Source organism: Onychostoma macrolepis, chromosome 13, assembly GCF_012432095.1.
Source record: "Onychostoma macrolepis isolate SWU-2019 chromosome 13, ASM1243209v1, whole genome shotgun sequence".
Lineage (NCBI taxonomy): Eukaryota > Metazoa > Chordata > Actinopteri > Cypriniformes > Cyprinidae > Onychostoma > Onychostoma macrolepis.
The window spans coordinates 12595548-12613384 of NC_081167.1; the positions used below are offsets into that span (position 1 = coordinate 12595548).

The window sequence follows — 17837 nt, forward strand, 5'->3', positions numbered from 1 at the left end:
ACTTCGCAGGGCACTTTCGGTTGATTAGAACAAACATCGCACGTGATAATAGATACATATGAAATGTGAAAGGGGGTGGGGGGTACTGGAATTGGGAACCACTGATGTAGAGCGTATGCGTTCAAGGGGCGTGGCTTTGGACTGCAATTGCAGGGAGGGTGGGACGTTCGCTTTCAGTGCTATCAGGCTAAAGTTAGCATTTTCCAAGATCTCCTACTGCACCTTTAAACATAAAATTAAATAACTGCAATAAAAAAAAAAATAAAAAAAATAAGAGATTTAATTTGGGCCTGGGCCTTTCAACGCAGTCATCATCCTTTCTCCTTTCTGTTTTTGACTAATATTTTGGACAATATATAAAAATTATCAAGATACTCTGAGTACAGTATATCATAGACAAATCAGACAGGTACTACAGAGTTCCTAGCAAAGTCTGTATCTAAGCAGACCTGGCTGCTGTGAGCTCTGAGACGGCTCTCCCCCACTGGAATGTGTGGCTGCCAGTCACTGTGTGTGTGTGTGTGTGTGTGTGTGTGCGCGTGATGTAAACGTTCACAGTTTATCAGAGTCTCTGCTGAGAGTCGCTCTGATCTCTCCGTATCTGCTCCTTAATGAACCTGAGCTAAATTGGAAACCTTATCGCGCTCAAGGCAGCAATTAAAGCGTGCACGTGCCAGTGTGGTTGTGGCACCCAAGTGACAGAAAAACAAACAGTCTCGGTGGGGCACCCAGGAAGCCTGTATGTGTGTGTTGACTCTAGCGCTATCAGTAAAGGTGTATTGCCAACCTCAATATCCCACAGCGGGGAGGGGGAAAGGCACTTACGCAGTGCACCGCATGGCCCAGGCAAATCCAGTAATTAGCACAGGGTGCATAATTAACATGCAAATTAGTTGATCTGCTTAAAAGCCGCTCTCACAAATAGACCTGAACGGATGGGGGCCGGGAAAGAGGGGCCAAACTTGTGGAAGTTAATTCCTTTTCCCACCATGCTGCATTTTGCTATAAGGTAATGACAGATTATATGAAATGAACAGTGAAACGACAAGCTTGGGGAGGAGTGGAGCTCTACCCTTTACAATCTGACATTGTTATTAATGTTGGTTTTCAAATTATATTCATGTTTTTTCCACAACTCACTACTTGTTGGGGTCAACCATAATTTTTTCTTTTTTTGGCTGAGATCCTTTTATAATGCTAGTCAAGGTTTCTTGCACCAAAAAAATTGTAGTTAAGTTCTGTCATGACAACTCTCTAAAGATTTTAGCATGGTAATGATGTGACAATGTAAATGTATTTGGTCTTGGCGGAAAATATCTGCTACACTGCTGCTGTTGTAGATTATTGCTGCTGCAAATCAAATACAGGAACTTGCTACTGTTAATACATACGCTGATACGGTGCTGTGAGTATGCTGCTGCACAAATAGCATACAAAATAACCCATAGCAGATCTATACAGTTGGAAGGTTTCAGAGTAAAGGCCATTGCACACAGAGTCCGAAGTTTTTGCACGTTGAAAAATAAATTTGACCTCATGTTGTGTCAATCATGTTTACACACTGCCTCCGAAACTTTCATCCGTCATAAAAACATTCGGATCAGGTACGATTTTCTGCATTTTCGCATCCGTAACAAGCATTTTGATAGGAAAGGATGACGAATACAACAAAAATGGAAAAACGCATACGAAAATTTTGGACTCAGTGTGCAATGGCCTTAATTCCTTAGCAATCCTTAAACCAGTCAGCTTGTGTCAAGTAGTTTGACGCTGTAAATATCAACAGTTTGCATTAAGGATCCATCAGCCGGCGCCATCTAGAGTTTCATGACAGAACTTGGCATTTATACTGTACACAATACTGTCTGGCATTTTTTCCTGATGGCTTCTGTTTAAATTACCTCTTTGCATGGGAAATGAATTACAACACTTATTTACAGGTTAAAAATAGTAGTGTAGCACCCTTTTTCTGATAACAGACTCTTTAAGTTTGTATTACATTGTGACAGATTTACAAAACAATAGATTCAAAATCTGAAAATACCTTTTACCTTCCCGGGGCAATTTTGACCTTTCCTGATCTCGCCCCCCTCTCTTTCCCACTTCGCTCCCTGATAATGAAATGTCCTATCCAAATAAAGGCTAAACACGCCAAAAAAATAACTTTAAAAAGCAACATTTTTCTCAACAAAAAGCAGGCATTCTGTTCTAATGCTGGATCCTTCAGAGGGGTGTGCAGAGCTGTAGGTGCTACACACAGACAGGAACAGCACAAAGTCTGGCAAGTTTCCAAAGTTTTACCAACTCACCTCTCCAGGTAGCAAGAGATGAGGGGTGAGCAGAGGTTACTGGATGGTTTGGCCAGGCCCAAAGTGAATATTGTCTCCTGGAGGCGTCGAATAGTGTTGGTATCTCCTTTCATCGCAGCTGTGTTCATCGTGAGGGAGAGCAAACTGATTGTGCTGTTCCTTAACTGCACATCCTTCTCCTTCATCTCCTTCAGCATGTCTATCGCCTCTGTATGACATCACCAGAGATTGAGAAAAAGAGAGAAAGCTTGATTAGCCAAAATATCAGTCATGGCCTAGCAGAGGTCATATATTTTGACCAGTTATCCAACAATGACTCACTACTTCAAATTGAGTGTGTCTTGAATCAACTTGATAATGTAGATTTTTGGAGTGGGTTGACAATTATAAAAGAATGAGATGTATAAATCTCAATTTCGAAAAATTGACACTTAAGACTTTGTGGTCCAGGGTCATAAATGTATATAGTGGTTACTTGGTACTCAGGGCGCAGTTTCATAAATCGCTAGTCCATACAAAGGTTTAACTGTCTCGTTGACTATTCCATAGACTTGTGGAGATTATTTGTATGTCTGTGTGCTTAGCTGTCCCCCGATGGGCCGGCGCCAGACGAGAGAGTGCAAGAGAGAGAGCGAGAGAGGGGAAGAGGTGATAAAAGCCCCCTTAGATAATTTCATGTGGGGAAAACAAACCGCTATTAAAACAACATTTTACACCCAGCGGGGATGCAAATGCTTCCGTATAATGCCAATTCGCCGCTAATTACTACTTGCATTTCTAAACGAGACTACAATTACGGAGGCCCCCACAATAGTAGGCTTTTTTTTCACGGTTCCCTGCAAAAGCATGCCGAGAAATTATAGGTGTGCGGCGAGTGCCCAGCGTGAACTCGGCGGGCTCTGGTCGTGGATACGCCGCAGCTTTGCTACAGTAATGGAGGCTTTTTACTGGGCGATGCTCCCATCTGGCAGAGGGGAGAGGGTCCACCTCCACAGCTGCTCTGTCACCAAGCCAGATAATTAAGATGTGTTTACGCGCTGTTTAGAGGCTAGCTAATGGGCTGATACCGATAGGGCCTGTTTGCACTGGCGATACTAATCATCTAGAACCGAGAGAAAGCGACACAGAGAGAGAATGAGGATCCCATCATCACAGCTGTGTGCATGTGGGAGTCAGCGCTGGCCACAGGCAGTCAGGCAAACTCCCAAATTCCCATGACTCACAGCAGTACTGCTGTTCATCTCCATTTCTTCATAGTACTTAGATAAAGTAGATAAAGTGCTAGTTTTCATGCCATTAGCGAATTGCAAAATGTACCATTTTTTGAACATTTGCCATTGGTTGATAAACAGTCCCATCCAAAACTTTATCGGTTGAGCAATTGCTGTCAGTAAACTTAAGAAGCAATGTTTTGATAACACAACTGTATTTAAACTTTCCCTGGAAAGTATGAATTATCTCACAGTTTAATTTGAACAGTAAGTTTTTGTTTGTATGAACCGTCAACATAGTTTGGAACTTTCTCAAGAAAATATGGGAACACATATGCCACTAAAATATCACTGGCGAGAAAAGCAGTTAATAAAATAAATCAGATACATATTAATATGCAGCATATTTTTATTTTTTAAATTTAAAACTTTAATATGCAGAACATATTTTAAATGAAAAATAAAGATTAAAAACACACAAATCACTTGAAGGTGAAATGTATCAATTCTATCCCACTAGCGTCACCAAATACAGGTGCATCTCAATAAATTAGAATGTCGTGGAAAAGTTCATATATTTCAGTAATTCAACTCAAATTGTGAAACTTGTGTATTAAATAAATTCAATGCACACAGACTGAAGTAGTTTAAGTCTTTGGTTCTTTTAATTGTGATGATTTTGGCTCACATTTAACAAAAACCCACCAATTCACCATCTCAAATTAGAATACTTCATAAGACCAATAAAAAATTTAAAAAAAAAAACATTTTTAGTGAATTGTTGGCCTTCTGGAAAGTATGTTCATTTTAGTGCTGTGAATCGATTAAAAAATTTAATCGCGTTAATCACAGTCGTGGACTGTGATTAATCATGATTAAATCACAAATTTAAAATACTAGGATTGACCTGTAAATGTGTTGAAAAAGAAATGCATGACACACTAGTTTAAGGAAACAGAACCTTTCACACTTCCGCCAGGTATGAGACATAATCCTTATTATTCTTTTATCATTATTCTTTTGTTTTTATTCAGCCATTATCAGCCTTTATACTGGCAATAAAACGTTTACCAAGCCACATCGCTTCAATCCCAGTATACATTTACCCAACTATTATCAAAAGTATTTCTAAATAAATACATCAAAACATTTCTTGTGACCGTACGTGAAGTATTATGACAAAATGCATTAAGAAGAAGAACTGGACCTGTTCTGCAGCTGCATTAGAGATAACATTAGCATCATGCTACATAAGACAATTTATGAGATTAATAGTACACTTTTACTCAGAACTCACTTCAAACCACCATCGAGTGTTTGTAATAACTTCCTTTTGCAATTACATGTGGAATATGGTCGTTTACTGTTGTTAAAATATGCTATTTATAGCCTTTTATATTGCTGCACAAATTCACATACAGACCATATCTATCGTAATCGCATGTTTATTATCTTATATAATCTATAGTGGCTGTTGTCATGTTTATTTCTGCTGTGTAAAAGCCTTAACATGTATGCTCTGCTGAAACTCATGTTGTTTGATGTTACAACCACCTCTCAGTTCTTAAGTTGCCAAGGATACATTTCAAAGTATAATACACATTAGTAAAAGGATCTATTTAAATTTTTATTTGTCTATATACAGTTTGGGCGGCCGCGGTACATTATAAAAGTAGCCCAAAAAACCGCAAACCACGGCTCGGTAATTTTTCCCGCGACTGTATTTTCAAAATAGCCCACTTGTGCCGCTAACGTTACCCTGGCAACACTGGTGCTGTACCCTCATCAAACAATGATAGATAACCTTCCGTGCTGCGATGACGGGAAGTTGGGGTCAAACCTTATCAAACGATTAATCTGCGTTAAATTTTGATTAATCGCATGCGGTAACGTTGACACCCCTAGCTCATTTACTGTATATGTACTCAATACTTGGTAGGGGCTCCTTTTGCTTTAATTACTGCCTCAATTCGGCGTGGCATGGAGGCGATCAGCTTGTGGCACTGCTGAGGTGGTATAGAAGCCCAGGTTTCTTTAACAGTGGCCTTCAGCTCATCTGCATTTTTTGGTCTCTTGTTTCTCGTTTTACCCCATAGATTCTCTTTGCTGGCCAGTCAAGCACACCATGGTCATTTAACCAACTTTTGGTGCTTTTGGCAGTGTGGGCAGGTGCCAAATGAAATCAGCATCTTTAAAAAGCTGGTAAGCAGAAGGAAGCATGAAGTTCTCCAAAATTTCTTGGTAAACGGGTGCAGTGACTTTGGTTTTCAAAAAATACAATGGACCAACACCAGCAGATGACATTGCACCCCAAATCATCACAGACTGTGGAAACTTAACACTGGACTTCAAGCAACTTGGGCTATGAGCTTCTCCACCCTTCCTCCAGACTGGACCTTGGTTTCCAAATGAAATACAAAACTTGCTCTCATCTGAAAAGAGGACTTTGGACCACTGGGCAACAGTCCAGTTCTTCTTCTCCTTAGCCCAGGTAAGACGCCTCTGACATTGTCTGTGGTTCAGCAGTGGCTTAACAAGAGGAATACGACAACTGTAGTCAAATTCCTTGACACGTCTGTGTGTGGTGGCTCTTGATGCCTTGACCCCAGCCTCAGTCCATTCCTTGTGAAGTTCACCCAAATTCTTGAATCGATTTTGCTTAATCCTCATAAGACTGCGGTTCTCTCGGTTGGTTGTGCATCTTTTTCTTCCACACTTTTTCCTTCCACCCAACTTTCTGTTAACATGCTTGGATACAGCACTCTGTGAACAGCCAGCTTCTTTGGCAATGAATGTTTGTGGCTTACCCTCCTTGTGAAGGGTGTCAATGATTGTCTTCTGGACAACTGTCAGATCAGCAGTCTTCCCCATGATTGTGTAGCCTAGTGAACCAAACTGAGAGACCATTTTGAAAGCTCAGGAAACCTTTGCAGGTGTTTTGAGTTGATTAGCTGATTGGCATGTCACCATATTCTAATTTGTTGAGATAGTGAATTGGTGGGGTTTTGTTAAATGGGAGTCAAAATCACCACAATTAAAAGAACCAAAGACTTAAATTACTTCAGTCTGTGTGCACTGAATTTATTTAATACACGAGTTTCACAATTTGAGTTGAATTACTGAAATAAATGAACTTTTCCACGACCTGTAGTCGCAATTATATTGACTAATTCATACAAATTTCTTGAACACTTGCCATTGTAAAATTTTTATTCAGCAAGGATGCATTAAATTGATCAAAAGTGACAGTAAAGACATTTATAATATTACAAAATATTTCTATTTCAAATAAATGCTGTGTTTTCCTACATCTAATAAATCAAAAGACTTCCTATTAATCATACCCTCACACCATTAAGAACAGCAAAACTGTTTTCAACACCGCTAATAAGAAATGTTTCTTAAGCACCAAATCGTCATATTGGATTTAGTAGTATACTTTATTATTAGAGGTCGACCGATAGTGGATTTTACCGATACCGATAGCTAGGTTGGACCACACTGGCTGATACCGATTAATCAACCGATAGTTTTCAAAATGGATACTGAAAGAAAGCTAGTGCTTTACTATTTAAAAAAAAAGAAAAAAAGCAATAACAGTACTGAACCATGCATTGTAAATGAATAAAAATATTAATATTATTTACTATATTGATCATTAAAGTTATTTCATAGTTTGCTAATGTTAAAAGAAACTTTAACATTTTAAAAATGTAGCCTATTAGTAGCTAATAGAACACACTCTAACAAGGAACAATACGTCTACAGTTTTCATTAATGCTACAAATGGACTCTTATGGTTAAGTGTTACCATTTCATTTCAACAATCATGCTTAAAGATGGCCATCTTTAAATACCTACACAAGACCATAGCATTTAAATAGACCATTTAAAAAAAACAGAGCAAGCGGAGAATGCGCGATCTGTATTACAGCTCTCTATATGAAGCATACAGACTTTATTAGAGCCACAGAAAGACAAATGTTTTGCTGAAAAATGCACAATACATAATTTATAGCCTAGGGTGAAGTCATTACGTACATTCACAACGATTTGGAACAAGTATAATGTAATTTAACAGAAAACTATGTGAATGGCGCTCTGTTCCGCGGCAGGCTTTTCTGTCGGCTGTATTTAAATGCGAGTCTGGAGTTTCTCGCTCTGTGCAGCGCGCAGTGTCATGTGCTGTCAGTGATTTCCACCTCTAGAGGCCGCTCTCGTACTGTATAATGCCAACGGACCCTTCTCAGCCACTCCAGCAATGGTTGCAAACCGGAAAATTATCAGCATGGATTTTTTCCGATAACCGATAGTTGCGGCAATCAACTATCGGTGCCGATTAATCGGCAAAACCGATGAATCGGTCAACCTCTATTTATTATAGTATAAAACTTTTTCTGGCAAAATTATACTAAATAACACCTGTGACACTGAAGATTGGAGTAATGACTGCTGAAACTTCAGCTTTTCAATACAGGTACAGGAATAACTTATTTTAGAAACATTTATTTTAAGTTGTAATATTTCACACTATTACTGTATTTTTGATCTATTAAATGCAGCCTTGGCAACAAATCCTACGAACCCACAGAGACTGTACAGATGGAAATTAACCTACAAATGCCCACTTATAATTGCATCTTAAACTATGAATTTAAGTAGAAAAAAATTCCCACACCTTTACCCAAACGAGTATTCCTACAGTGTTTTGACAGTAACTAGGACCTCAAGTATGGAGAGTAACAGTATGCATATGGAAATATACAATGCAGGCCGACCTGCAGTAACACAGTTCACTTCAGTCTCCACACACACGCGCACATACACTCAAACAGAGACAGCCAGCTTGTTTTAGCCCACAAATTCCAATCTGTCACTTCATCGCCCTGTAATTTTTGTCCTGTTGTTATGCAAATCCAGCACAGCGCTCTGTACTGTCAGGAAAAGTGATGAGCCAAAAGGAACAGTGAAGCAGGGAACAGGAGGTTCAGCAGGGTCATGCTGAGTTTTTAAGAGGCTGCTTTTGTATGATAAAGCTCTGTTCACTTATCTACTCAGTCACGCTGTTATTCGGGCACAGATCTCATCCTTTACTGCTTTTTTAATTTTTGAGGATTGTTTTATCAAGATCCCAGCAGTCAGCCCATTTAAATAGAGGCTTGTCATTTAAGAAGCGCTCTTGTCTAAAAAGTGCCACATGTTATGTGTTAACAGCTGGATATGAATTGAAGCAATGGAGGTTAAGTGGATCGCCGGAGGGCGTCGTGACAGCGATACCCACGGGGGGATTAGAACTAACAACCTCTTGATTCTTGGGCCGTCGCTCTAGGCACTCAACCATGTACTTTTCTTACAGCCCAGGGCTTTGCAAGCATTGTTATACAGAACGCACTAATGTAGTACAACATTTCAGCCATATAAAAGGAGGCTATGTGCTAAAGCTGGATGACAGTCATGCAGAACGGGACGCATTTGCTTTAATGTACCTTTAAGTGTTCTACTCAAGTACTTGCCAATAAAAAAAAAACACTTGCTTGGATCTCTTATTCATTACCTCTTTATGAAGAAATCAACCTTTACGTTCAAAATAAAATTTACTAGACAGACCTACCATAAACACAGAGGTTAAGCGATATATGAGTCGGTCATAAGCAAGGCTCATTACAACTTAATTACAAAAAGAAACAAATTAAATACTGAATTCCTGAAGAAACAAATTACCTATAATCCTGAAGCAAGATCCACTACAAAGGAGTGACTGTCCACTTCTAGAATCGAAGCATGTAAACAAATTTATCTATTATAAAACTAGATTATCTATTAAACTATTATAATTTTGATTTATTTTAATTAAATAAATAAATAAATACATGAATTAACTTAATAAAAAAAAAGTTATATCTAATTCTACCTATGTTTTTTGTAAATGGTAGTTCATTTAAGTAGGCCTGTCACTAACAATTATTTTGATAGTCGAGTAATCATCGAATTATTCTAGTAAACGATTATTCTAGTAATCAGATTATTCTAGTAAAAAGTAATCAGTCACCGTTGTACTCTATTTGAATCCATACAACAATCCATATAACATTTTATAAGGTGAGTGTGCAGCCTTTATCTGAAGCCGCTGCCATTGTAGTCACTTATACCATTTTAGAAGCCAGGAAGGTGTATACGTTTTCGAATACATCCAAAGAAACAGTATAAAAATTATGATCAGAATAGACTTTATATCACAGCTCAATGTGTCAGTGCTCAAGCACTAGGCCACAAGGTGTGTAAACTTCTGCACAATACTAGGACTTCCTGATGAGCGTGTCCTGAGGTTATGGATGAACGAGCAAGACAAACTCTGAGTCCCAAATGAAGCCCCTCAGACCACTCTCTGGTCATACGTTGCACGGTTCACACATCGCTGGACCACAAACAGCAACTGAGCTGAACTTCAGCCATATGAGAAAGCTCTGTGATGGCAGACAGCTCAAATTCTTCTCTTCTGACAGAACCACTAATCACACCCAATCAGCTGCTGGTGGTAAATGGGCCCGAATGGACGGCTAGCAGCGAAGCATCCCGGCCCACTGTCTGATACCACACACACTGAGGTAAACAAATATCACACAGCCCATTAGTCCTCCAGCTCATTCCACGGCCTTCTGCCAGCCTGTGAACCGGCAACGGCGTTTTACGAACTCCGTAACAAATGTAAGGAAACAAGGGGGAAAAAAAACGAAGAAGGAAAGAACAAGAGGCGAGGAACGGGTTTCAAACAAGGCCATTAAAAGCCAGGCCAGCCGGTGCGCTAAGTTGCCACGAGTCATGATCTTCAAGCGGATCGGGTTGTGGCGGTGATGCGGGCAGGCTGGGGCGCTGAGGTGTGTTAATGTGAATGACAAGCTCCAAGCGCACACCGGCGGGCTAATGGCCACCAGCTCGCTCTGATGGACACACATATACATACACACACACTTCCCTCATCACACACTTTCGCCTGAATTCACATGCAAATGTGCATGTGTGTGTGTGAAATACTCAAGCACTTTCCCTGACATGATATGCCATTAGTATCAGGACGGATTTCGGTAATTCTGTTAAAGTGCAGCCGGTCCTGTAATTTTCCCTCGCTCGGTGACAGGATGAGTCCGAGCGAGAAGGAGGGGGCAGCCAAAGAGTGACACACATCGTGAAAAGAGAGATGGAGCGTGTATTTTCACCATCACTGTGTGCACAAAGCAAAGAGGAAACACTTTTATTGTAATTGCGTCTTACATGAGCATGGAGAAATCCACCGTGGAATTCAGATAATGGCTGATTAATGTCCCCATGCGGATAGACAGGTGTCTCGGACCTCACTCTCGCACGTAGACGCGCTCTCTCAGCTGCTCATGCTGAACGCTGCCTTTAAGAAACTAATTAAGCAAGTGGCAAGCTATTGATAGCGCTGTGATAAGTAATACAAAATGCTCACTGGTACCTTGATGTCCTAAGTGGTTTAAAAAGTGAGGCAAGTCACACCTAATGTGATGGCCCACATTATTTGTGACAAACTAAACTTAATTATTTCATTAATCCGGGATGGTGAAAATAAGAGGACATCTGTAATTATTTCAACAGGGCCTGAAGCTTTCACACGGGTACAGACGCGACCACTAACCTTCCAGCTTGCCGTGTTTGGATAGCACTCGGACCAAGGCCACATACTTCTGAGCATCCAGCACTACCTCAGAGTCCTTGCGTGCCCTGAAATGCCAAAGAAGAGTGTAAACAGGTTGACAAAAGAATTTTTAAGTCACATTCTTTGTGCTACGAATGTTTCAAATTCAAAGGGATACTTCACTTGAGAATTAAACTGTCATTATTTGCTCACCCCCTCATGTTGTTACAAATCCTTCTGAATTAATTTCATTCGTGAAAGAAAAAGTTATTTTTTTAATTTTTTCAAATATCCAAGCCACTTTAAAGTAAATAAATAAAGCACCACAAAAGTGGTTCAAACAACTCATATAGGACTGTGATTGTCTGACCAAAAGTAAATAAATTTAAAGTTATTATTCACTGATCATTTTGACATTCACTCTACTTAGCATGTTAATGAGCACTCATGAGAGCAGTATAGATGCGAACGAATCATTCTATGAAGCCAGATATGAATGACTTGGTTGATTCAGTTCTCAAAACTGGTCTGAATGATTTGTTTAGAACAGTACGAATTGGCTGATTCAGTTGTCAAGCTTAACTTTCTTGTTCCAGTTACAGTGGTTGAAGTCGGCATGAAACGGAAATTACAAACTTTATTTTTTAATATTACACACATCATCATAGAAGAGATGTTGCTATCAGAAGATGTGGAACTTAGTCGTATAGACTATTTATGTTGCTTTTGCATCCTTTTTGAAGCATGAATGCTCCATCTCCTGAATGTTCTTCAAAAATTTCCTTGGGTTACAAGGAAAGGTGCTACAATTGTGGAATGAGGCTGAAGTAATTAAATGACATTTTAATTTCTTAGCGAACTTTTTTTCAACTGTTCAAACAAGGATGTTTGTATGACAGTGATAATGTGTACGTCTAACTTACAATTCCATCTTTAGCTTGAGGGCTTCCTCAGCATTGTCATGGCGGCAGCACAAGTTGATGAGCGTGGCATATGCGGCAGGAGTCATATCCGCTTCATACTGAGTTTTAAGCTCCAGAGCTCGCTCCAATTTCTAATGAAAGATATAAAGTTATGGAAAACAAACTGCAAACATGTATACACAAATACTGATGAATGGCTTTGAATGGTGACTAGTGACAAACCAAAATCCACCATATATTATAATGTGGAACCAAGCTATTTTCTGTCAATGTGCGGGACTTCATTAGCCACTATAGGTAATAAACTAGCAGAATAAAATTTTTGTACAGCTAAAATAACTGAAGACTGAAGTCTTGCACATTCAAGTTAATGTCCGAACCCATCCATGCGTTCAAAATAAGGTGCATAATTGATTCAATCAAATCAGTTGACCACTATAAAAGTCTATGAAAATAGTAATCAGTGTCCAGAACACTAAATATACTGATGGGTATTTATGAGAATAATAGACCTCACCTCCTCGGCACACAGGACAGCGATTACTTTTTTGAGGGTGGAACTGGCTGGCTTGCCCTCAGCTTTCAGCTCTGCCAGGGTCTTCTCCAGAAATGAAAGTTTCCCATCCAAACCCTAACAAAAACATGAGGATGTTTGACACAGCTCAGCTAATGGATTGAGCACTTTTGGTTCAAAAATATATACATACAAATACTTACTTTAAGCAGTGTCGTATCAATCTCCAACTCATTGTACTTTTTATCCACAAGAGCAAGGACATCCTGAAAGAAAAAAAATATTAACTGTACTATTACAGATGCGAATAAAATGATTAAAAACAGATTTGTAATGTTTTTAAAGAAAATATTTAGTGGTGTTTGCTATGCAAAAATCTCTGTGATGCCAGGGTGTTGCTATGCAATTAATTAATTAGCTAATGCTAATTAATGCACAATGTGTTTTTTGGTCCTTTTACTGTCTGCCAGGCAAAAAAAAAAAATCTTTTCACTTAGAAAAGTAGTAGCACACCTCTAATGTTCAATTTTTGTATAATTCATGGCTGAAAGACGTGTGAATGGTGTCAGATTCATATCTCCAAGTATAGAAACTAATACTTGTCTTTGCAAATGACACTATTTATAAAATACCTTGACAAGTTCTGGAACTTGGTAGGACTCCAGAATGTTCCTGATTCCTCTGAAGATGTTCAGCGAGATGCTGATATTCTGAAAGAAGAGAAATTATTAACATCAAGTAACTACTGAGCTAACAATTTATCGAATGATAACAAATGATCTTTAGCTTTGCTTCAGTGCTTCTGTTTGCATGTTATTCTTTATACTAATGTATTTTGAATAATGTCACATTTTGCAGCAAATAAAACTGTAGATACAGAATTGAACATTTCTTGTTCTTTGTGTTAAGTAGCTTTTATTTTATCTGCGTACTACAGTAGCTTAGCATACCGCCATTTGATCAAAAATACAGTAAAACATTACTATTGTGAAACATTACAATTTAAGAGTTTTCTAATTTAATATAATTTATTATGTAATTTATTCCCGTGTTGAAAAAAAAGCTGAATTTTCAGCAGCCATTACTCTAGTCTTCTTCATTGCCACATGATCCTTCAGAAATCTTTCAAAAATGCTTGTTTTTTTGTAAAATATGTTTGTGGAATGTAATATTTTTTCTCTCCAGATTCAAAAAGCAGCACTTACATAAAACCAATTTTTTATAACATAAGTTTTTAATGTCACTCACATTTAATGCATACTTGCTGAAACAACTTATTGATCCCAAATTTTGAACGACAGTGTACATGTGTTTTTATCTGATCATAAGGCATTGTGAATGTCTATCTGCTGGGGTCCTAGACAGATTCGATTTAACAGGCATACTGAGCGGTTCACGACACTATGCTTGAGTTGAGTGTTTGCCAACGTACCATGTTCTTAAGCAGGCCTAAGTACTCCCTAATCTGCTCTTCTTTGGAGTGCACCTCTGTATCGTGCATGGAATCAATCAGGTTGTAAAGGAAGTAGGCCACATTTTCTGCAAAAAGGAGAGAAGAACCAATTTGACACTTTCTGCCGTCTATAAATACATAAATAGAGAGTCATATAAATACACAAAGGGAGCTTCAGTAGGACCAGAACAACAAAAATACTGCAATCCAGCAAATAAGCTCTTAAACCGCATGTGTGTGTGTTATGCTGACACGAGCAGTTTGCTGCAGACTTGACTGAAGTCTGTTTTAACAAGTGGCTGGCAGCTGACAGCCTCACGCACACATTTGTGTTGTGCATGGTGATGGGATGAGACAGAGAGACCGTCTCCATCGCTCCCACCTGCTTGGACACCAGCATGGAGGCCAGCTCCAGTGCAGCGAGATGACAAACACTCGCGGAAGCTCTGTTAACTCAGCACAGAGTCAGCAAGCAAGCAGACAGCACTCACATAAACCATGCACATGGCTACTATTCAGACTGCATCAGACACACACACTTAATGCAAAGTACGGCTGTCAGGATACACTCCATCACTGCCAGTGGCCCTACAGACCTCAGCGTACACACACGATACTGTCATTGAAACCAGCTCAGAGGACATATATGCATTGAGATTTACTAGTGCAATGTTTTCCAACCAGCACAAGAACTGATATTATACTGGCTACCAGCTAAGATTGTCATGGACATTATGTAAATTAAACAAGAGAATAAATAAAAGAAAAAAAGTGATAAAGCAGCATAAAAATAGTTTAGTATGGCATGCTACAGTTTATTAAAACCTATTTTAACAAAATTTTTATTACATTAACTGAAAGGCTGAAATATTGTACTTTAAATGAATTTGTCACTGCAGGAGCATTTAAATCAACTGAAAAGTTCAAAAGAAAATTTTCCACAAATTTTCATTTTAAATAAATGTTAAATACAGAAATATGAACAGGCAAATACAGAAGGTTAAAGAGTGTTAAACAAACAACTTACCTGAAGTTTCAGTGTCAGCATTATTGAACCGAGGGTCTTTATAGAGAAGCTCTGTAATCTGTAACAGCAGATGAAGAGGTCACTTTAACAAAAGTTCTTTTCATTCGTTTTGTTTTTTTACAATCTTTCTTAAAATCACTTGGTTTCATGCTTACCTTTGCCATAAGCTCCACATTGTGAAACCTGTAGGGGGCAGTAGAGGATCAGAGATTACTCTCATACAGACACGGACAAAAACATTTCTAGTGTAACTTTCAAACTAAATACTTTGACTGATCATCTGTCAGAGAGTGATTTCAAGATCAAGTACATATTTGGTGTGATTGGGCTTCATTTGACCCGTCAGAACATATAGCAGGGTCCTCACACATTTTGACCAATGAATCTCCATGATTTTCCAGTCACCCATGATAACTGTATAAGGAGTTTTATTATGCTCACCATGGCTGAATTTATTTGATCAAAGATACAGTAAAAACCAAAACATTGTGAATGATTACATTTTAAAATAACATTTCATATTTTGATTGCTTTGAAACTATATCTAAATAAATGTGAATTGAAATTAACTGAATGTCATTTATTCCTGTGATGACAAAGCTGAATTTTCAGCATCATTACTCCAGTCTTCAGTATCACATGATCCTTCAGAAATCATTCTAATATGCAGATTTGGTGAATAAGAAACATTTCTTATTATCATCAATGTTTAAAACAGTACTGCTGCACATTTCCGAAACTGGAATACATTTTCTACAGGATTCTTTGATGTATATAAAGATAAAAAACTATTTAAAATATAAATATTTTGTAACATTATAAATCTCTTTACTGTCACTTTTGATCAATTTAATACATCCTTGCTGAATAAAAATATAAAAATAAAAAAAACTTGCTGACCTGACCTAAATATTACATATATATTATTGTATGAATGTGTTTTGAGCGATAATATTGTCATCATATAATATCATTATGATATATTTAAAGTATATCTTTAAAAAAAAAAAAAGCTTTCTAGAGCCTCAGTAGTCACATATATACAAAAATGCACATTCATATACAGTTTGACAACACGCTGGGAAATCAAGATGCAGTAGTGGTAGGGAGTGTTGACGGCAGACAGCAGGGAGACGAGGAAGGAAAAAAGATTCAACATTGTTTAATGATTAAATTATCTCCTGACCTTGATTATTACAAGAGCAGGTCGCTAAGGAGACAGGGCCCCGACAACCCCCTCTACCCTTCTGACAACCCCAATTACAAACCTGACATCCATCGCTGCCGGCAACCTCCCTGCTCCGCTTTCACATCTAAATGCTTTGCTAAATACAGAGGACAGCAGCATCTGCTGCCCTACAGCCTCTGCGCTCAAATCAGAGTTAAAAACAGAGCTGGTCCTTAACTATTGTGCATGATGGGATTGATTTTAGATCTAAGCTGAGCGAGTGCACTAAGTGATACCATAAGAAAATGATGTGATAAATGAAATACCATGACAGGTTTATGAGTATGTGTGAGGAATGAGGTGATCGTCTGGGGGAAATTAGGCAAAAAATAAACACTGACAGCCATGCTGATGGCTAAAATGCCCATGTGAGCCTTTGCATCTCACCATCAGCGGCAGTCGGGATAGTTAGTAGTCTTTCAGCATCGGACAGAGAGGCGTCAGAAGCAAAGCAACAAAGAGGACAAACTCTTATTTGCATTCCTCCCATGCTGTAATTGGGCTAGAGATGACTGCGTCCATATGCATGAGGTGACGAGTGAGTGGCTGTCTAGCCAAAAGGCACAAAAAACTACTAGCTAACACACACACACACAAACACAGAGAGTTTGTTTCGTTACTTACCCTCTGAATCCAGAGATCAGACTGGCTCTGAAAGCACTGAGGTCAATGTTTGGAAGAGCAGGTGAAGACACTGCAAGAGTGTGAATGTGATGAATGTCATGACAACAGAAACATTTCAAACATTTAACCTCGTTAACATCGTAACTAAAGCTCATTTTCTTAGTGAGCTGCATGTTGACTTATTATGGATTTAGACCTTTTGGCAAACTTTCTGGGTTAAAAAAAAAAAATTTAATTCCAGTACTAAAACTCCTTTTGAATTCAAATTAAACCAATAGGAATTAAGTCTAAAAAAAAAAAAAAAGAAAAGAAAGAAAAGAGACAGCAGGGGGCACAACTGTGAAGGGGAAAAGGTACCATCCATAATTCAACAGCATCTGTCCCCATTCACCTTGGTCAGATAAGGAGCTTCACTCCATTGCTTCATTTTGCACACACACAAGAGTGTATATGTATATGTACGTATATATATATATATATATCACACATACGCAGTGTATATACTTTTTTCACTTTCTAATCACTTAAATGACCTAATGGGCATGTATCTGCTTGGTAGAGTGCATGTTTGAGTGGCTATGTATGTGGAGTCCTGATGGACGACAATTAGTCTCGAAGTGATAAGCACTATCATACATGGAGGGTACATCTAAAAAAATCTCTCCAGAGAGTACATGATATACAGACATGAGATACACAGGCAGAGAGTGGTTGAAAGAAAGGAAAAGAGGTCAATTTTCATGAAAGCTAATGCTTACTCAGAGAGAACAGCCCTGCGAGGTTTCCACGTGACGCTTCCATTCGTATTTCTGCCGCAATCAAAACACTGGCATCCACGTCAATACCTGCTTCCTGCAATTATCAACTCGAGTTAAAGAGTGTTTCAGACGGTCA

At 38.6% G+C, this 17837-nt stretch overlaps 1 protein-coding gene across 1 annotated transcript in view; it reads right to left on the reverse strand.

Annotated features, from left to right (window-relative positions):
* lrpprc (leucine-rich pentatricopeptide repeat containing) overlaps window positions 1-17837 on the reverse strand; it is a 59114-nt gene that overhangs the window by 30354 nt on the left and 10923 nt on the right. Inside the window, exons 13-23 of the mRNA XM_058796223.1 lie at window positions 17702-17795; window positions 16944-17013; window positions 15247-15274; window positions 15092-15149; window positions 14044-14150; window positions 13244-13321; window positions 12815-12877; window positions 12615-12728; window positions 12098-12228; window positions 11175-11260; window positions 2310-2517 (exon numbers count right to left, since the gene is read on the reverse strand). Of these exons, the coding sequence (XP_058652206.1) occupies window positions 2310-2517; window positions 11175-11260; window positions 12098-12228; window positions 12615-12728; window positions 12815-12877; window positions 13244-13321; window positions 14044-14150; window positions 15092-15149; window positions 15247-15274; window positions 16944-17013; window positions 17702-17795 (1037 nt within the window). The remainder of the gene's footprint in view (window positions 1-2309; window positions 2518-11174; window positions 11261-12097; window positions 12229-12614; window positions 12729-12814; window positions 12878-13243; window positions 13322-14043; window positions 14151-15091; window positions 15150-15246; window positions 15275-16943; window positions 17014-17701; window positions 17796-17837) is intronic.